Source organism: Lepisosteus oculatus, chromosome 7, assembly GCF_040954835.1.
Source record: "Lepisosteus oculatus isolate fLepOcu1 chromosome 7, fLepOcu1.hap2, whole genome shotgun sequence".
NCBI lineage: Eukaryota > Metazoa > Chordata > Actinopteri > Semionotiformes > Lepisosteidae > Lepisosteus > Lepisosteus oculatus.
The window spans coordinates 12,826,081-12,848,003 of record NC_090702.1 but is presented as its reverse complement, the minus strand read 5'-3'; the positions used below and the strand labels follow the sequence as shown (position 1 = coordinate 12,848,003).

General features: G+C 36.2%; 1 protein-coding gene across 2 annotated transcripts; it reads left to right on the top strand.

Moving 5' to 3' along the window:
- Positions 1-412: 412 nt before the first annotated feature.
- On the top strand, positions 413-21,161 carry adm2b (adrenomedullin 2b). 2 transcript variants are annotated; one of them, XM_006633782.3, is made up of 3 exons: positions 413-493; positions 781-1,032; positions 16,185-21,161. In XM_006633782.3, exons 2-3 carry the CDS (start codon positions 932-934, stop codon positions 16,594-16,596), a joined length of 513 nt encoding a protein of 170 aa, XP_006633845.1. In that variant the 5' UTR covers positions 413-493; positions 781-931; the 3' UTR covers positions 16,597-21,161. The 2 variants fall into 2 exon arrangements, with proteins under 2 accessions (XP_006633845.1, XP_069048290.1); XM_069192189.1 differs by lacking the exons at positions 413-493; positions 781-1,032 and adding an exon at positions 1,434-1,752.
- Positions 21,162-21,923: the final 762 nt, after the last annotated feature.

The following is a 21,923-nucleotide window of genomic DNA, read 5'->3' as shown; positions in this document are numbered from 1 at the left end:
GTTAAGAGCTTTTTAACACAGGGTGTATATTCCCGTATTTTATAAGAACATCAATAAAATCGCTATAAATTTTGATGGTGGTCAAAATCAAATTGAATTATTACCAATGCTGTGTTATAACAAAAATAAAAATAGACCGTCTACTTCGAAGTTTTAAAAAGATGGGCTGTTTTGAACCGTGACTTGTCCAAAGAGATAACGTATCATTTTATATTTATCAAAACTTCTTTTTTAAATGTCAAACACGAAAGCATGCAAGAAAATAACCAGGTGCTACTGATGTTTTTGCAGTGTTTTACTAGTAGTATAAACCCATTTTTTGGGGGTTCGAAGTTGAAGAGCTCACATCACGGAGCCCCGCCCATTCACAATATTTAAATGTTCAATGTCAGCGCAAGACCTGTTTCAGAGAGTCCTGTGATCTTATCCAAGGAGGTCTGTGAGAAACTCTTCCAGAAATATATTAAGCGCCGAAAACAAATTACGCCAAAAGGTCGGTATATATGAATTACTTTCTATACACTTTAATCAAATTAATATCATATATACAATATTTGTATCTAAAGAAAAATATAACAATAATACATTAAATATGAAATGCATAATTTGCATAATCTTTTGGCTGTATATAAAGATATATTCATATGTAAGTAGTAATACAACAGTAAAGGGATATAATTATTTTTAATAGCAAATCCTATATTTAAATAATTATATGGAACTATATATTCACCAAAGTAGCTGTAACTGCTTTTCTTCTCCTCTGTTTCCGATGTATAGGTGTCCTGCAAATTTTGCTACATACTTGCGTCTGGATTGCTCTGTGCCTGCCTGCGTTTTTGGAGTTCCTCCTCCTAGGATCTGTACATTTTCCAGGTGATTTGTAAGCCTCCCTCCTTTCCCCGGGGGTGTGAGAACTTCTAGTCCCACGATGCGAGCTTTTTTACCGGTTACAGTGTGTTGCATCAGCCTGCTGTGCTTGCACCAGCAGCTACTGGCTTTACCCGTTGGAAACAGCCTTGAAAGAAACAGGTAAGTAACAAAAAAAAACTTTCTTTTTAACTTTTGCATTCAGTAGATAAGCACTGTGACACTTTTCATCATGCTGTAATTCCGCAGTTTTTTTTGTATAGTACTTACAATTATCCGGACAATATTGGGGGATATACTGTAAAAGCACGTGAAATCCGAGAGTTTTCTGTGAACACTTGGAGAAAAGCGACAATAATGCGTCTGATCCTACAGTCAGTTTCCACATATTCAATGTTGCTGACTCTTCATCGCACTTAAAGGTGCTATATTTAAGAAATCAATCAGCACTGAGTTTTCGTTTTATGTTACCAATATGTGAAACTGAGGGATTTGCGATTTTCCTCTCGCAATTACCGCTGAACGGAAAACTACACCGCTTAGTTTCGCTTAGTGGATTGGTGAGTTTAAAAATAGAAGTGTTACACCTGTCAATTACAATCTCAGTTGAACTGTAAATTTTGCAGATTGCTAAACACTTTACCCTCCATTGAGCGTATAGATTAAAGAGCAATTGAACCACCGTTTAAGTAAAGGATTTAACTTCACTTGAACTTGGTGTAACACGGGAGCTGAGGAGGTGAAGTAGACACGGGCGACGTGCTTGAAGGAGTGTGTGCTTTTTGGCACTTTAAACTAGCCCGTGCCAATGACTCACAAAACATCTGGAAAAACTGACAACATGAGGAAACCAAGACCTTTTGTGTTTTCGGAGACTGCCAGGTACACTATCAGAAGAAACTTTAAGCTTTTTATGACGGTTAAACAACGTTTGCTGTTCATTTCTCCCCTCACACTTCATACCGTGCCATGAGATAAACTTTGCTCTCTGTTATATAGCTTTATTGTTCACGTCTTTGCTTGAAAAGGAAACCTGTTCATACTGTAGTTGATGTTAGGTCAATGAAAAAGACTTTTACATCCGAGCGTATTTTGGAAACGAAGTGTTGACTTGTGTCAAAAATCAATTTGCGTTTAACTTTGGGGGTTATCGGAGATTTCGGTTTCCCCAAAATAAAAGTTTGAAAACGTGGTCTCCTGAATGAATCTGGTATACCAAATCTTTATCGTTATTAGGTGTTATCGATATCAGTGTATTAGGAATTTGAATCTAATTTGTTCATTTTATCGTTTTTTTAGTCATTCTATATCGATTCTTTTATGCGTCCTGATCACGAAGGAAATCTTAAAAGGGGGGAATTGAAGCCAGAAAAGGGTTTACAGTTTACGCTGATAGGTATTATTGAGTAAATTATTCTATGTCGATTTCACGTGTTGCAGTAGATTTTCGACTCATACTGTTGAGCGGGGTCTAACGATCTGCACGGTATGAAACAAGCTGTCCAGCCATGTTGCTGAAGCCGGTTCCTTGGCTTGTTTAAAGAAACTGCTGGATGAGACCCTCGGTTTAGGACTAACTAGCAAACGGGCTACACATACAAAACGGCCTCCTCTCGTTTACAACCGATCTTCTGTTCTTATGTGTAAAACATCTGGTACATCTGGTACTGCTAATAAAACGGAGATACATGCCTTTAAGGTAAACAAGTGTGTTTCAACGTTTCGTTTGATATTTTACAATATAATGTATGTAAAAAGTATACATTACACGAGTCCTTGTTTCACAAGTCCCTTATTTGCAAAATTAATTGTACTATATTTTTAAGTGTACACTTAAAAAGATAATGGCATGAAGAGCAGCACTTAAGAAGAGCACAGCTTTGACAAAGTACTTGTGTTTAAACAGCTGTAAATTGTGTAAACTATACACAAATTATGTTATTCAAAACTTAGGGTGTTTAAACAATCACTTAACTAGTTTATCTACACTGGAGCCATAAAAAGAGTAGTCAGCATACAGTACGTGTACTTAAAAAAAACCTGCTTTTCTTTACAATATTCTGGGACATATCATTTCATCTTTTTTATTTTAAAATTATTTTGTGTAGTTTCAACTGTGGTTTCAAGCAGAATCTGGAATTATGTAGAATGAAGGGTTTTCATAGTCCAGTTGGAAAGTCAGCATTTTAGCAACCAAAGTGCAGGTTTGCCTTGTATTGGATTTTGGGTGATACAGTATTTGCATGCCCTCTCCTGGCAAGTAACAGTTGTAGTCTTGATATCCATTTTTATTCATTTGTTCATTTTTATTCATACGAGAAACATCTTTATTTACAGCTGCTACTGTCCTAGAAATATTTTTAAAAAAGGTCACAATTCATTTTAATTACTCTCTTGACGTATTATCTTCCAACCTTGTCCTTTTTAGGTCATTTGTTTTGTATGTAACTTAATACATGTGAAATGCATGTTCAAACATCAAGTTACACCTTAAAACCTGAGAGAATACTAAAGGTTTTGCTTTCAGGTGATTTAAAAAAGCTGGGAAGAAAAGCCTGTCTTGAACTCAGATTTATTTTAATCACTGAGAACATTCCTCCAAATTAAAGTATGTTTACAGACATGTTGTTGTGTACTAAACAGTTTTTTTAATCAGAATACTCTGTGTATATTGCATATATTGTTTTAAAAATAAATTGTAGATATAAGAATATGTCCTTGCTGGAAGAACCAGTTAAAATGAATCAATGGATTGATATTTATATAAGTTCATATATTAAGAAACTCTTGCAGTAGTATTTACTGTATACCGTTTAATACCATTATATCTAAATTCTCAGACAGGTACGTGGACACATTTCTTCTAGGAAATAGAGGTTCTGAAATTTCTTTAAAGGCACTTTGTGCTTAAGAAGGTGATTTAATTAGTATTTGGTGCATTGAAGCATGAACTAAAGTGTTCTGGACTTAAAACAGGATTTGCAGTGTTATTATTTGTAATGAGGGTGGAATGTCCCATACACTAAAATGCTACAATAGCAAGCCTTATATAATGAGGACTTAATTGGCAGTTTCTCATTTAGCATGTCGAAATAGGAACAACTTTCTTAAGTTTGATCCCCTCCAAAAAAACAACTAGGGGAAAGGTTTCTGGTGATCATCAAATACCCCTTCCCTTTTCATTAATTACAATGTTTCTGCAATTTCCTTTAGGGGATCAATAAAGTATCTATCTATCTAATGTTATTATTCATAGACCAGTGCTTTTCTAAATTCATTGGACAAGTCTGGGATGTACCCTGCTAATTTCAATACATTCTGTACTTTTCTACCTCAGGAACTATTTTATTTGTCCAGGTTGACAATTTTACCACCCCAGAAAAAACTATGTGGTTTTTGTTGGTGTGTGGTAATGCTTCAGCTCATTCACGTATCCACACACACTCATTAGCAGAAAGGGGGTTTGTGAGAGCCCATTGTTAACGTGATGCTTGAGTTTAAGGGATGTCAAAAGGGCGACAGCCATGTGAGCAGGTTGTAGGGCCCTTGAGGTTAAGTTGCATTTTGTTCTCAGAAGCGCTGGGAGGGACGCAGTTGAATTGGTTCTCAAATGGCTTTTAGTCTCCCTGTTCCGCTGTGGCTTTACCTTTGCATGCAGTAAATCAGAAATCCGAATGCTGAACACCGTGACGTTGCTTCAAATAGGCCACATGCTGTTTTGTAACCTGGGAAGAATTTTCAAGGGTCTCTCTTTTCAGCTTCAAGGGAGTTGCTTTGGCGTTCGCCAATGACAGACAAAGGAGAAAACACCTCCCTCTGGTGCTGACTGCACTACTGCAGCAAGCGCTGAGAGACTTCCACAGGGCCACCGAGAAAACCAGCCCCTTCAGGGGCTCGCCACCAGACACAGGTGTTAGTATAATGTGGTCCAGATCAGATGAAACCAAAATTGCCGGGGAGCTAAAGACAAAAGAGGGCTGCTCACGTAATGACAGCCAGCAAAAATCACTTTGTGGCTGAAAAAGATGTCTCCATTAGAAAATCTAGAGGGAAGTCTAGACAGTTAGTGCACACTCACGTGTTTCTGAATCCCACTTGGGGCAGTAGAGAACCTGCAGCTTAAAAATGAGTGTGCACTTTTATTTTGGACCGGGGCGGTAGGAGATTAACACTGCGTATTCTGTAAATGGTGAAGCGTAAACATTTCAGAAAGGTCAAGTAAACACGAATGTAACGGTGCACATAGAGGGGGTTTATGTTTGCTGCTAGTGTTTTAGGTAGTCCTCCAGACTGACAACATCAGTACCCTTATTTTGTCTTTTAAAAAAAGTAATCACAGCCCTCCTTGGTGCTGAGTAAAAGTTTAACCTTTTGTGATTGAAGTAGATGTATCCTGTTGAACTCAGACTGTTTCATGCTAAATGGCACATGCTGCCGCAAAACTGCAGCTCCCAGCCTTGAGAACCTGATCAGCTGAGTGAAATATAACACGTTCACTGCAAATCACCTCGTGCCTATGACAGGGCAAAACGGGTGTTTCATTGGTCTACCCTTTAGGCGAGAATTCCACTGTGTCTGCAGCTGAAATGTGCAGGCATTGTGTCTAGTTACTGAAGTACATGAAAGAGGACGTTTGTTTGAACTTGTGCAACTCTTAACCAGGGTCGGAACCGCTTTCACAGAGTCCAGAGTTTATCAGTGCTGAATTCCCAGCTCAGCACAGATATAGTAAATCACATCCCTTTTATTTCTGCTGACCTCATTAATCAGGTTAGCAATTACTAGGCTTTATCTTGGGATGAGATTTTATGTTTCTTGCACAGATCTTTTAGAAGGTTAATCTTTGGATGAATTATGTGCAGTTTTTTAAGTGACCTGCTAGTCTGTGCTCCTTCGCTTGTTAGTTTTTTTTAAAACCCAGAGTATTTAAATTGCTTGTACTGGAATCTAACATGGTGCTATTTGTTTCATTCCAATTTGTTGCTTTATGCCAGGTCATGTGAATGATCAAAAAGCAAAACCAATTGTGTTTTCACTGTTAGTTTTAAATTATAAATATAATAAGTTAGAGATGATCCATGTTATGATCTGCACCGGTTACTTTATTTTCTTTGGACAAGACCCATATTTGTGAATCCAGAATAAGGATCTTACATTGTCAAATAAAAGGTACTGAGATAGGTTTAGAAGGCTGCTTGTCTTGCATGAATCGTTACGTTTGTATTTTTAAGTGAAATATGTCAACCTGGTATAATAAATGTAGTATCCTTCATCCTTTAGATTTTGAAGTTATCGTAGGATGGCCTAAATGGTCTCATCTCATTAGTAACCCTTTTAGATGAATAAATGTAGATTAATTTAGATTAATTAGTTATCCATTTAGTGAGAAATGAGACAAAGCATTTTAAAGCGCTTTAAAGTTAAATGATCAAAAATATGGTACAGTTATTTTGATAAACATGTACTCATGCTCACCAATGATTTTTAACATAGACAGTGTGAAGAATTTCTTTATGTTTTAATCTGGATGGAAGTCTGCAAGCAGAAATGTTGTATCATGAAGAACAAATTCAGGGGCTGTTAGTAGTTACAAATGTTTATCAGAGGAGGCGTTATTAGAATAATGTGAAAACAATGTAATAATTGTTGCAGCCTCTGTGAGTGAGTGAGACCTGTTAAACAGTATCAGATTAGGTTAATCAAGGCTCTGCCTTCACTTTTTTCCAGGATGCAAGATTATCTATCAGGGTGGTTTATCAGTCCAGACCTCAATTATTGTGTTACTACAGGACCAACAACAACAACAAAAAACATTTTTAATGTAGTTTGGGTGAACAGGCGTAATAACTGATAGCATGTGATATTAGTCTTCTCAAAATATTTGTTGTTTTCTTGAGTACATGGACAAAAGGTTTTTGGCTTTGTGGAGCTCACAGTCCAGACCCCTGATGCCAAAGAGCTTTACTGTGTGTGTTGGGGGAGTTAATTCGCTTTCTCTCCTACTGGATATCACTCTTACTGGCCAGCTAAAAAAGATGTTTCTTTAAGTGTCATATTCAATTACACTGATTTAGGCATAACGATACTTCTAGCAGCTACATGATGTTTGATAATTAATTAATGAATGTATATCCTTTTGCTTAAACATGTCTCATTTGTATAAAACTAAACAACTATACTGGTTTAAGTTGTTTGGGAGGAACTCTTGGTAGCAAAAAATATTTGCTTTTTACTGCTTCAATCACATGACTTAAATAAAAATTCCAATAAACAGTATATAGCTATGAATGCGTAGTACCAAAGACAACCACAGTATGTGCATACTGTGCATTCTCCAGACTGTTCTAGCATGGTTCCTGGTTGCTCTTATTTGCCTGTTTCCTAGACGTCATGTAGCCCTATTACTCCTTGTTTGGTGATTAGATAAAACGTCATTAAGCAAATGGGATCAAAACTGCACAATCCAACTGCTTTTTCTGTAACTGCACACTGTTTTTCTTCCTATTGCAAAGTATGCTGTGTTGCCTTTCAAGTAGGTTATGCTGGACATTTGAACTTAATGAAAGGGTTCTTCAATTTTATTTCAAGTTTCCATAATGTTTTCCATAGAGTACCCTATATAGTGCTTTATTATGAGTCTTTATGCGAAGTTAAAATAACAATCTAAATCCAAAGATGACCAGTCACGCCTTGCCTAGTAAAGTACTAGCAGGCAAAAGCTCTGACCACAGCCTTTTGAAGTGCAGGGTGCTGCAGCATGACACTACATAGCAGCAGCCAGAATGCTGACACTGGCTCAATAGAGGGAAAAACGTGAACACTTCACTGAATGGCATACAGTAATAACAATGCCCTTTAACTGGTGAACATGAAATTTGAGAAAATGCATACCTCTTAAAACTGTATCTGCTTAAAACACAAAACTGTCTCCTCAAATAACAACTGTGGGTTTGCCAAGTCATATTTTGTTTGAACCACAACAAGCTTAATATGCATTGAAAAATACCATGGGAAAAGAAGCAGCTCTGACTGAAGGGTTTCATTACTGTATAAGCTCAAAGGCATTCAGCTTATTTTGTTGAAGTGGAAAAACATGACCAGCGTCATTAGTGGAAGTGACCTTTACGTTTATTTGTATTCCTGCTGCATATGTGCATCAGTACCTGCATTTAAGTTTGCTAAAGTCTCTTTCTGAACAAAACAGACTTGTCCTTCTCTTAGATGTAAGAAATCATTAACTTGTGCCACATATTTGTCAAGTAGGTATAGTGGGGTAGAGAACACGTAGGTTTGTCTAATAAAATATTTTGTAAATGCAGAACAAAGGACTGTTAAGTAGTGAGGTCAGAGCAGACTGGGAGTTGTGTCTGAAATGTTTTTCACAAGCTGGAAAACAGACACTTTTCATCATTGTTGTTTTTTAATTTTTTAATTTCTGCCCACATTGACTCAACACTTTTCTTAACACTGCAGACCGCTGATTTTCTGCATAATATTTTGAGTCATTCATGTAAGGCTACAAAGCATATAAGGAGAACTTATACAACATTCAAGGTAGCTATATGGCAGATTTTGGCAGATTATACAGTACATCTGAAAAACCTAGATGCTTCTGTTGTACTATGATAAATACTGTCTTATTTTATGACAGTGACCTGCAAATACAGTTGCATGTTTAATAAAAAAGTATACATAGTGATGCATATATATTATAAATATATTTATTGTTGTATTACTATTATGTTGAAGGTTACAGTTACTTAAGTGATGGACCCTTGAGAAACTTGCAGAGAAACTTGCAGAGGCTAAAGCCAGTCCTTCTTGACCAAATAAACAAGGACTCTAAATTAATATAGATAAAGCATCTTAAGGACAATAATGAAATTATCTTGATATTACAGCTAAATCTCTGAAAATATTATGTAGAAAATTCCTTCAACATGTTTCCTAAAGTGGTACAATTCTAAAAGGAGAAGATACCTTAAACGGATATTCACTATGGAAGTACTAATGATGTGGATACTTAAACAATTAACCCATATCTTACGCACTCATCGACCAGTTAATAATGCTCTAAACATGGGTGCTGTGTTTTACTTCTGAAAGAAATGTAGTTCATGAGATGTAGATTATTAATTTCATCTCTATCCACATAGGCATATATATAATAAACATATACATGGATATAATGACTAATTATATTTCTTTATTTTCAGTGGAAAAAAAACATTTTCTTGTTACCTCACTCCAAATGGCCTAAAAAAAAATTATAAGAAGGTCAGCAGTCTTAGGACTCTATATACTGTACATACACCGCATTGTAATGCTCCTTTTACCATTGCAGGGACATTGCAGTCAGCTTAAGAGAAGTGAGAACTGATCCTGCAACACAAATTCTTTTGTGGATTAGTGGAAATTCCAAGCCCAATGTCCTTTAAGAACAGATTTTCTCAACATAGAAACCATAGTGATATGCATACTTTACAGCAAAGAACAGAACTATACAACAGTTAATGAAATGAAGAGTAACAGTTCTTTGTTCACATTAAATCACAGAATAAATGGTTACGATAATAAATATGATTACCACACAGATGTTATACAGAATTCTGATATGTTTGATCTTGTAGTCATCTCCGAATGCACTGACTTGGTCATTGCTATCAACATAGGTGTCAGAACACGTTCTGTTTCTGACGTGGCTGTGGTCCTTACATGCTATAAAGTGGCTGGCAAAACTTACTGGCATTGAAAAGAAAAGGGAAACTAAAATCAAACAGGGAGATTCAACATCTATCCTGGCTCTTTTCGAATTAAATCAGCCTTCAGCGTAATACAAAACCTTTTACGGTTTTTGAGAGCTTTCCACCATGAAACAGTATCTCACAGCGCCATAACAAGAGGTCATTAAAGACAAAAATAACCAATACCGGTTTTAAAAAGAGAAAAAAATGGAGATTGCCTTTATATGCCATTTTGCCGATATTGCGATATTGACTAAAGATTTAGAGCTTTAGCGAGAACTAGATAGTATATGAAAAAAATTGATAGTTTTCAGGTAAACGTGTCCTGATCACTTCTGCTTATTTAGTAGATAATCTTAAGTATTAGGGCATTTTTTAGCTATCAAGGCAGAGCTCAGAAAGTTTCACCTTTGACAGTAAAACTAATGTGTTCAACTTAAGGTGCACTGAAAACCTATACATCTTTCTTGAAAAAGTCCTAACTAACAGTCTAGCCAGGATCAGTGTAGCAATAGAACATAGCCAGGATCAGTGTAGCAATAGAACATAGCAACTATGATTAAAGAAAACCTATAGTAATTAAGGAAATTAAAAAATTGATGCACTGAAATTTAAATTATTGTAATTACGAAGATTTTGGTAACACACAGATATGCTGTAGATAATAGTCCCTGTGAATCCTATGTGTTTTGTCACTAAAATACACTTAGACTATTTTTAATTTAAATTCCTGAAGAGGAAACATCATTTCTTTGTCTTTGGCTTTATTGATTTATTTTTCTTATGGCCACTTGAGAAGATATTGGTAATACTCCTATGTTTTATGTTTGTCAACAGAAATCAAACCCTTTGTTTCTGTGTTTACTGTGGTGTGTCTTTATACTATTTTAATAACTGAGACATTCTGAAGGTAATACAGAAGAATATCAGTCAAAGAGCAAAGACTGGCTTGCCCTCTTTACGAACTCTTAAATCCCAAGCTCATTGACTTAATACTGATGCCTTCAAGTGAAATTTGACTCCAGCTCAACACATTATATGGGTTTATTGCAAAGCAGTTGTCAGACATGAAGGAATATGAATATGAAGGAACACTTGTCCAACTTTGATCTTTTGCCAGATAGACCTCAATTACTTTCAGTAGTCAAGTTTATGTTCTCAATAATCCAACAGCCTGCCTGATCAAACAAGAAGGATGTGTTTTACAGTTTACCTACATGCAAAGAACTAGGACAATGACAGGAGTATACAGTTGATAATTTAACTATCATTATCATTCTCCATATGCTGAGCTGTAGTGGTTGTTGATAAACAGGATGGATATTCATTTGACTTGACCTTTTTGAGAAAACAATGTAGGGATGTCATCTTAGTCTCAACATTTTTTTTAGCTTATTTACTTAAATATTTATGCAGATTTGCAACCCGTCTCAACTTTTCTGGCCTTTGGATAGCTTATTAGTTGGCTAATGGCCTCACAGGGTTTGTACGGCTGCCTGCCAGCTCTGATGACCAGTCGCTGCCGTCAAGCACTGAGCATGTTAGCTAACGTAAAGCTCAGAAAGATTAAGGGATGGAGCAAATGGTCGGAGAAAGACATGCACGTACGCATGTAATGTTTCCCAGACATTAATGCAAAAGCAGGAGCTTTGTAATGGGTGGGTAATCAGGTTAGGGGAAAAAAAACAGGCTTTAAATAAACTTACATAGCCAAAGGTGTAACAAAGCCACTAAGTGGCAGAATCAAATTTCACTTAAACCAGAAGCCTCTGAGCTGAATGTACTTTTGTCACTAGAATATTTGGAATGAAGGGTATATTCTCCCCTAAACTGTTCCTTGTGAATTTCATTATAGTGCTTTGAAAAGATGGAATTATCTGTTTCAGAGGTTGGGTTGCATTTTGAATCTTAGACATGGCTGGTTGCGCTGTGCAGATGCTGAAATGGACTGCTAGAGGATATTGTATTTCAGCTCCTCTTGTTTCTTGCAGCAGGCTAAAGCCTACTAACCTGTTTTTTACATATTGCCACCTGCTTCACCAAATTGCAAAGAAAATAAAACACTCTCTTGATAACTTCACAGTTACATCTCAGTTCAAGCCAGTATTAAAATCCTGCTTATCAACTAAGCAACAGAACAAGGGGAGCCATGCGATAGTCCCTGAATGAGTGAAGCTGTTTGAGTGGCATAATGAAATGTCACTGTTGTTTTAAGCCAAAGCGTAAGCTGCCTATTTCTATTACTTGCTCACCAGCATTTTGTACACACGCCCTCCCTTGAAACGATGCTGTTTAGCGTCTTCTTTTGCCAAGCTTCTCATGCACATAAAGGCGCAGACATTTCGGGGAGAGCCAGCACTGATGTTTAGTTGGCTAAAATCGGCACTTCAAGGTTTGTCTAGAGATGTGATTGGAGTGTGTTCCAACTCCAGCTTGGCATGTACGCTCATGGTGATGATACAGAAGTTCGTGGGTTTGCTCCACATCGACTTGAATACTTTCCCCATTCTGTGAGAAGATCCTCTAATATAAAAGACCACTGGACCTTTCTCAGGTCCTGCATTGCACTGCACAATATTTATGCACAACATCTTTTCGTTTTTGAAATGATATATCTTGTATAAAACCTCCTGAGGTTTTTAATAGCAAGACATAGCCATGTGATGCTTGGATTTTAGTGCCGTTCATGTGCAGCTGAATTTTGTTTTGCGCGCTCTGATTTTAGGTTTTGAGTTCACGTGTGCACCTAGCATACTGTATAAACTTTAATGTCTTTATTTTGATTCCTGCATTCTTAAAACCGAATGTCATAAATCCCACCTTTACATTCCAATTATCTGCTCAATTTCTGTTTCTTTTGTCACGTGGTTTAAAAGTTGACCACTACATTAGAAGTTTATTTTAGTTCTTAATCTGGTACTAAGTAGGTTGTAAACAAGAAGGGACAGATTGTAGGCCCAGTAGTCAATAACTGAAATGTCTAAGATGTTGATAGAGGGGTATTTGAACAACTTGGGGAGATCTTTTTTCTTTCCTCTTCCAGCGTGAGAAAGCTATACAGGTCCTCCTTGGTGTGTCCTTAACTGTCTCCATGGAACATCGTCAAAAGTAATGCTTTTGAACAAACCCATCCAATGTGCTGTGTTTTAAAGCTCAATTATATAACCAAAATGACAGTATAGTCTGGTCACGCTGCCCTGCAGACGTGACCTCATTAATGGCCATGATTAACACAATGACAAAAAATATATTCTCTAGAGAATTCCAGCGAAAGGGAAAAAGCACAGCCAAGTGCCAGAAACAGCACATTTGCAGACACACTAAGTCAGTAGTTAAGTGGCCCTTGAACCTCTTTCCTACAATACAGCTTTAGGCTTCTGTCCCAAGTGATTGTCTCCATAGCCATCAGCTTGCCTCCTCTGATTTGCTCACCCTGTAATTTCTCACATCCAGCCCTGTTTTTTTTTTCGCTGGACTTCTCTGAAGAAATGACAGTCTGCCTTTCACCAGGGAAAAGTTTTACTTGCACTTTTATAATTACTTTAAGTATCATTGCAGCTTTTCAACAAGCAATTTGTGGGTGTGCTTAAAACGATGTGCTTTTTTTAATGTCTCAAAAGGAAGCTCTTACGCACACAGCTAGTCTTAGGTCTGATGTCTTATACCGACACATTGGAGTGGGTTTTAGTGGTGGGTGTTGCAGTAGGTCTAGACCTTAAATTGTGGTATAAATTTAAACTCTCCATCAAATTTCCTTTCCAAAAATCTTACAGATAATCACTTATAATTCATCAGCTGGTGTTATTATTATTACTGTTAGTACATACAATATACACTCCTGTGCTGAAGACAATCAGGAATTACACTACAGTATGTGTATTAAAAATATCCTCTACCAGTGTTGCCTTCTATTATAACTTAGTGTATTGTTGAAATCTGCTTAATTTTGGTGAGAAACCAAGCTTGTCAATTCAGCAGTCTTTAATTCACATTGTACAGAATCTTCAAGAATTTATTCATAACAACTGGAAGATAAGCTGAAACTGAGCAGCCCATCTGCTATATTGTAGCGGCTTATCCATCGCCATTATCTCAAATTGACCATCAAATTGAACTGACTCATCGTCAGGTGTTCCTCATCATTAACATCATTTGTTCCTCTCTGCACATCCATTAAGCTAAAAGGCTACATTCTAAACTAAAGAACATAGATCTATCAGGCTTAGCTGTTGGCTTATAACAAAATGGATATCATTTCACTAGAAACCATTCTGCATGAAGAAGGAAAAACAATTATAAAAAGGAATTATAACAAGCCTGAAGTATGCTTAAGACTAAGACTGCACAGTGTACTTAAATATTAGTTTTTTGAATTATTTGTAAGAAAATAGTTTCATTTACTGGAGATTAGTTAGCTTTTTAACATGGCTGTTGTGTACCTAAAATGAATGTAGAGAAGTAGAATTGTGGCATGAAAAATGTTTTTTGTAGCATTCACTACTATTACAAAAGCAAACAAATGAAGCTACATGTACTGTATGAAGGTACTTGAGTTTTGTAGTCAAATGCAGTGCAGTAACTAATAGTACTATTATCAATATTGTAATAAAATGGTCCTGTTAAGCGTTTAAAGCCATTTTCGGGAGTCTTTTAATACATTTATAGATGCAGAACTCCAGAATTGGAGTTTTCAACTCCGGTCCTGGGGACCACAATCCTGCTTTCAATTCATATGAGCTCAGTTACATAATTGAACCCTTAATTGGCCTAATAAGTAACATAAGATATCCTATTTTCCGTAGAAAAAAATAAGGCGAATGTTCCGGTTAATTAAGGATACAACAAAGTAAAGACTTCAGCAGGAATGAAAACTAGTATTGGGAACCCCTAGAACCAAGATGAACTTTCAGTCCTCAAGAATAAACTGATCTCTCATGTATGATCCAGTACTTGCTCTAATCCCCTGTCTCTGTGCCTTTAGGGATATCTTGTTTTTTTAACAAAAGCACCGTGTACTGTATGTCACCCGCTTGCAGAAAACTCAGCAAATTTATTTCGTATTGTTGGACTCGGTGAACATTCAGCACTGAATGATGATCAGGTCCTTGTTAATTGAAGAACACAGTAACTCTGAAAAAGGTATATTTCTAGGCGTGGTGTATACACAGTACTGAATTATCATGCAGCCTGGATTCATTTTAAGTGAAGTGCATTTGCTTCCTACTCTACATTGGACTAAGGATTTTTTGCTTTAATACCTAAATACTTTTTCTGCTTTAATACCTAAACTGGTGAAAAAAAGGTTATTTTTAGTCTTAAAGGTGTTACAGAGAAAGGGAAATACTATGTGGCTCCAGTATAAAAAGCACTTTACTGTAGCACGACCTCCTCACTCTGAAAGATTGAAAGCAGCAATAAATTTGTGCTGCTTTGTGTCTTCTGTGGAGATTAACCTTTTACGAAAGGGAAGAGCAAGGAAAAGCACACAAGCGCAACTATATTTAGATCTTTTGCAAATATTTCAGAATTAGATTTGACTAAAAAAAGACCATTTTCCCACTCTCATGGTCTTTGTGTATTTTTCATGAAGGATTGCCAGGTTAATGACAGTATTCCTGGCCAGGGAGATTCCTCTAGGATTACAAGGGCGAAGGGCACTTTGCTTCTTTACTGGTGCAATAAAAAATAAAAATAGTTCAATAAAGCTGTGGCCAATTGAAAGGACACGTGATATGATAATATTCCTGAAGATGTTATTCACCTTGATGTTCAGGTGCCAAGCTGTACTAAAAACATTTTCAAACCTTTGTACTACTAGATACCTGCTCCCGATTGTATAAGGGATATTACTCTTGGACTGTATTAGGTACTATATAACTTCTGTTAAATCGACTGTAATGTTGTTTAGATCAGGGTGTACAATACTTTAGCTTTACATTGATTTGTCAGTTGTCAGTGTGTGTACAGCAATAAAACTAGGGAAATAACAATACTGTATTCGTGTATTGGCTATGCTACACTACATCAAAATGGCTTTATCACTGAAAGTCTTCTGTTAATGCACTTGATGATGCTGTTTGAAATGAGAGTCCATTATATATTGTAAATCAGGCGTACTCTGCAAACGGTTCATGTTTGTCCCTGAGGATAGTTATAGTGTCTGTGATGAAACACAGCTAATATTAGGTCAAACAAACTTTAAAAAAGTACAAGAAAACATGTTATTCTGTTGTCTGGCAACACTGGAGCCTATTACGTTTTTCAGGGCTTCCTGTTCCCTTTGCTTGGATGAGCTTAAGGACTGGATAGCTTTAGCTACGTAATAACCTGACAGCTTGCAGGTGGGCAGGTATACCTCCAACATATATCATTTCTATTTGAGTTACAATATACTGGATCCAGTCAGACAGAACATGTAATTAAGTCAAAGCACAAAGCATCAGTTTTTATATTATTTTGCTATGTCTGTTTAGCGAGGTCATTAACTTTAACAAATGCATTCGTGTATGTTCATGTGGCGATCACTGTTTGACGTTTTGAACATAAAGATTTCTGTCTTCTTTTTTTCAGGTTAAATTTTCTGAAGAGGCTTCAGGACCTTGAGCAGTTTGAGAGTACAACACCAGGGCCCACAGCCAGCCCAAAGGATTCCTCAGAAACCATCGTGGAACCCATACGTGAAAGGTTGAGACTTCACCCTATCTATTTACACGCATTCAAACAAAATAGCAGGGGCAGCAGCTATACCTACGACGCGCCTAAAGTCGATGCCGAGACAGATGCACAGCGGAAGGTGTCCAGGGGTCGTCGCCATGCCCACACAGGTGCACGGGGTCACCACCCACAGCTGATGCGTGTTGGCTGCGTCTTGGGAACCTGCCAGGTGCAGAACCTGAGCCACCGGCTGTGGCAGCTGATTGGGCAGAGCGGACGCGAAGACTCCTCTCCGGTCAATCCGAAAAGTCCACATAGTTATGGGTGATCCAACTGGACCAAAACAAACACACAGAAGAAGTGTCATATATAGCAAAAATGCAAACACTTTGATTTAGATTTTTCCTTTGTTTTGCAAATGTAGTTCTTGTCTAGAGAATAATCATCTACATTTCCTGTGACTCTATGGAAAGAACGAGACTACTATTAACTGTTATTTAACATGTTCTGTGCCTTATTCATTCATCAATACCAAGACATCAGCAATAAAGACCCGTGTAGCATAGGTTTCTGCAACCAGCTGACTGAGACGGCTGAAGCTGAGTTTCCCACAATCCCTCTCATACCTTCCACCCTTCCTGTTAAAATGAACAAACCTTTAGAGTTGGTGAATTCATTTTCAACCAGTATCATAAGAATTGCTAAAAGATATTCTGAAGCTTTCAGTTTTATCTATGAGTCATCTGGAGCTCTAGGTCCAAATGGAAGAATAAAAGTCAGTTTTACAATCATTTTCTGACATTGGATATACATCTCATGCCTTCAGGGTTTAATGACATCTTACAGTATTTGTAATGCCAAAATTAAATAAACAGCAGATGCAGGAATGCAGTACTCTGATTGATCAAACTCATGTTAAGACTGAAGCTCCATCAAAACATTGAGAAATGCATTCCAAGTGACTAGTGCTGATCAGTTAATATGCCCTCCCACCATGAACTGTTCAACATCTGATACTGAGGTGCAGCCACCACCACTGAACCTGCTGTACATCAGCACAAGCACAGACCTGGCTCATGTGACCTGTTAAGAAAAGTGTCTGGTGGTGCGCAGAGGTCGCTCTTGTCAGCACTTCAGTGTAGCACACTAGGTGGTGACTATCTCAATTACTCTAACTGGGCATCAGGCGAGCAAGAAGACTCGAGTAAAGCCTCATTTTAACACCCAGTGATGCGTTGAAGCTGTATGTACTGCCACAGGAAGGTTTCTGAACTCAGCAAAATAAATCAGGCTAATAGTCAAGGCTAGGGAGGGTTTTGAGTGAAGTTCAAGGAGTTCATTGCCTCTGTATTTAACCATTCCGTCTGTGATGCGATATGTCTGAATTGCAGTCAAGTTTCACTGCAGAATGTGGAAGATGGTAGACTCAGTAGAACTACATAAGAAAAAACACAGCCAATATCAATTTTATGTTGGTTCAATGCACAGGACGTACAGAAATAATGAGCAAGCAGATGTGGTCCTACTTGGCCTTATACCTTAAGGTACTGACATTTATTTGCATCGTCCTATCTCTATTTCTAGGGGAACATCCAAAAACACTGCAAAATGAAGTGCATGCATACAAAAGTAAGAAAGAGTGACTGATTCATTTTAGAATCATAAAATGATTTTATTGCTGGCCTTTTACATTCTGTGAGCACTAAAGGTCTATCGATATCTGGTGCACTAAGTTGAATAATCTTTCTAAAATTCCTTGAATAACTTTTCAAAGAATTTGGTTTTGGGCAAATTAATGAAACACAGTCATAATCCAGCAAAGGTTTTATCACCATGGAGTAACTTTTCTTTATGCCTGATTTGTATTGCTTGTGCTGGAATTTGTAAACACATACTGTAGGTTGAGCTATTCCTGCCGTCCTAGGACTGATTAATGCATGACTAAAATTCATATGGCTTGGATTAGTTCTAACTAATAAGGAACAGGAATCTGCTAAAAATAGTCAATTAATTAGTAAAACACTGTGAACAAAATATGTTCTAGACGTTTCCTAATTTTATTGTATGTGGCAGGTAGCTGTGCATTTGATGGAAGACTGAATTAAATGATAAAAAAACTTGTTCTCAAGAAAGAGTGGTGTTTAAGAAGTGGACACTGGGATTTTAAGACTGGACTGGACGTGCATGTTAGGATCTATCTAAAATGGTTTTCCTTTTAGCAAGAAGTTTATGATATGCTTTAGATCATTTAACTTATTTCTAGATTGTATTTGAATGTTCGAGCCAGACACTCATATTTGCAGTCTGTACCGATTTGGATCAGCTAAATCACAGACATATCAAACAAAAGTTTTGGAACTGTGTGTCAAATAGGAATGTTGATCCAAAAAGAGTCTTAAAGCATGACTGGGGCAGAGTTAGCAAGGTTTTTTTTAAAAAAAAACAACGCATCAGAGTCTTTTATAAAAATCCTAAAAAATGTTGTACGTGTCATGTGTTTCAAGCAGACAGTGAAATTAGCATTAAGCAGAGTGCTAAGACCTCAAATTTTCTTCTCATTATGGGTTTCAAAATAAATGACCAGCATTTACCAAATTTAAGGATAGAGGAAGCCAAAGGTTATATCTGTTTCTGACACACTGTACATGCTGTAAAAATATATATATTCCACAAGGCTTTTCTTCTTGTAAAGCGAGTTTTTAAATTATGGGTTTTCTCACTAAAAATAACAAAGCTGTCTACATGGTAGGAACTGGCTCCAAAGACATCAATCTTAAAGTACACATTACAGCAAGAGCATAGGTGCGTGACATTTCAGAATAAGATGGTTTAATTCACCACTTTAAGGAAGATTATGGATGGCAGTAACAGTATTGATAATCTTAAAGTAGTCATTCACTTGAGCAGGAACGTTTAACTCAAGATTGGTAGATACAGGTCCAGTTCTTCTCAGTTATTATAGTGTAGAAAACCTGTTCCCAGGACAGTATTTTGCTTAAATTAAAAAAAAAGTTAATTCAAGAAGCTAATAAATATACATGTAAATTAGACTTCCTGAAATGGAAAACAAAGCTTTAACCTCTTTATTTTATTCCTCCTTTTTGGAGAAGATTAGAATGTGAATACTCAATAATGTCTAAACCTTTTCTGAACATACTGTATATGATAATAAAATGACAGACTTTAAAAATAAATATCAATGCAAGATACTGTACATGTGGGCTATAAAATAACCATTTAACTTTTGTAAGAAATAAAAGGGAGTTAAAGCTTTGTAGTTCATTGGAAATTTTGAGAATTGGTTTAACAGTTTTAAAAAGGCATCTGGGAGTTCTAATTATGTCATTTGTCAGCTTCATCAGTATTTTAAGATATTTACTACCTTACTACTAGCTTTGAAGCAGACACGCCAGTCAAGTTCAGCAGCTGCTCACTGAATACCTGACAGTACTTGACAAACTTTCCACTTTCTTGGGGTTTCCAGCAGAAATGTTTTGGTGAAACTCTTTTAAACTTGTTTCCTCTCATTGTTCAGCTTTTCCTGATGACTTTGTTTTTCCTTCAAATGCAGATTGTTGTGGGTCTGTCAATGATTTTAGTTGCTGGAATCATAGGATGGAACTTGACCTCTTTAAATCAATAATGAAAAGTTGCTTTTCTCTTTCTAATCATTTGTGATATTTCATGGTAATCATATTCATTGGATATTAGTATAGGAATGTCTAGTTTTGGAAAGGTTTGTAAAGCAATTAGTGCTTCTAAAAAAAATTATTTGCTGTATTGGATATGTCTCGTGACTTATAATTAAAATGCTTTTAAATACTTAAAACCTGTTGGTTTCCGTACTTTATAGACTTTAGTGCTCAAGAATAGCAAGGCAAAATGAAAAGCTTTATGTGTTCTGGAGAGTTGAAATACAAACTGAACTAGCACTTACTGTAGATTTTCTTCTTTGGTAGGAAGTATGGTGAAGTGTATCTTACTGTGGCAGCTTATTTAGAAGACCTTTACCCCTCACATATTGAGAAAAACATATTACATCACATAACATCTCAGCAAGGAGCAGCATATTTTTTCATGGTCTCTGAATCCTTAGTGAAAAAAAAATCAATCCAGTTATGTATCAACTATAAGCCAATAATGCAGAGTTTTGGGTTATCTACTATTTATTTATACCTTTTTATGTATATTTTGTCAGCATTATAAAATAACACTTTTTGTCTGTAGATACTGATGAGAAAAGTTGTTTTTAATACTTTAAAGCTATCTGCTGTAAGTTTTGCTTGCTGTATATTGCACTTAGGGATGAAGGAGTGAAGTGAAGTGTTTTATGGAGCTGGATACTATGAAATTATAATCGGTACTGTATTTAGAGCCCTTGCAATCTTTAATTGATAAGAAATGGCTTCATTTCTTTTAGACAGAGGGTATGGTATGTCTGAAAATTGATCTTTATGAGGGTGTACCTTAGTTATTTGCTAAAGTTTCATCACCAACATTTGCATTAGAAAAGTCATTAATCTTTTTTCTAAAGAGAGCAGGTGGCTTTGTTTGCATACCTAATCCATGGCCTGACAGCAGAGGCAGGGTCTGTGAACTAGATTATTTTTATTAGGATCGCTACACTCCAGATATTTTACATTGCAATTCTCACATGCTTTGAAAAGGTCAATGGTCTTTAGGCAAAATATTAAAGCACTTTAAAGCAACTATATTTTGTTAAGTTCTACTTGAATTTAAGACAATGTTATTTAATTTTTAAATTAATTAAACAAGTTGTGTTGTATATATTGCATTAAGAAAACTGTATATATATTATTCAATGAATGTATTACATCAGTATATTCTAAGATTTGCATAACTAACTTAGTCAGCAAACCATTTATATTATGTATACTTTGTTAATATATTAGTTGTAATATTTAATAAAAATATTATGTTGAAGTTATTTTTGTATGTGTGGATTTATGTGGTATTAAATAGGCAATACTATCAGATCATTAAAATGAACCTACACATCTGTAGGTGCTATGTTTGCAGAGAAGTATATATTTTAAAAGCCAAAATGAAACATTTACTGAAATATATTGTATACATGCTCATTGCAAGCACCTGTAACATAGTACACTGAAGTGCCATAAAGTAAAATCTTGAACATATTCATGTTTTCTTCTGTTCGTTTTGGGGATTACATAGTGAATAGAATTAAATTTAATTTACATTAAGTAAATTCTTATTTTGCTTAATTCTGAATAATTTCATTACTGATGTGATAACACTTTCAAATTCTCCATCCACAAAAATAGTCTGTATTTATTTTATGAAGGTGTAAGGGTTTTAACCAGTAAGCATAGTGTAATGTTGCTGTGCAAGAATTCATCCATTCATTGACATTCATTTAAAAAACTTTGTTTTGTAAATCTTTTTTGAACACTAAACCAGAGCTTTCCTGCATTTCACAATTTCTCCACAAGAAACATTCAAAGAATCCCATAAATGATTGCTTTTTCCTTTTAATAGCAAACACAACAAAAACACTTACTGCGGTTGAGTGAATTCTGTTCCAAAGGTAACATCATAGCTGCACAAATTTGCAAAAACAGCAGGATCTTCCATTGATTTTAGTCTGGTTCACAGAGACTGCAGTATCTAGCA

Coding starts and splice junctions, on each gene's coding strand:
- adm2b (XM_006633782.3), top strand. CDS start 932: ATGCGAGCTTTTTTACCGGTTACAGTGTGTTGCATCAGCCTGCTGTGC. Junction 1,033..16,184: donor AACAGCCTTGAAAGAAACAG/GTAAGTAACAAA, acceptor TCTTTTTTTCAG/GTTAAATTTTCTGAAGAGGC.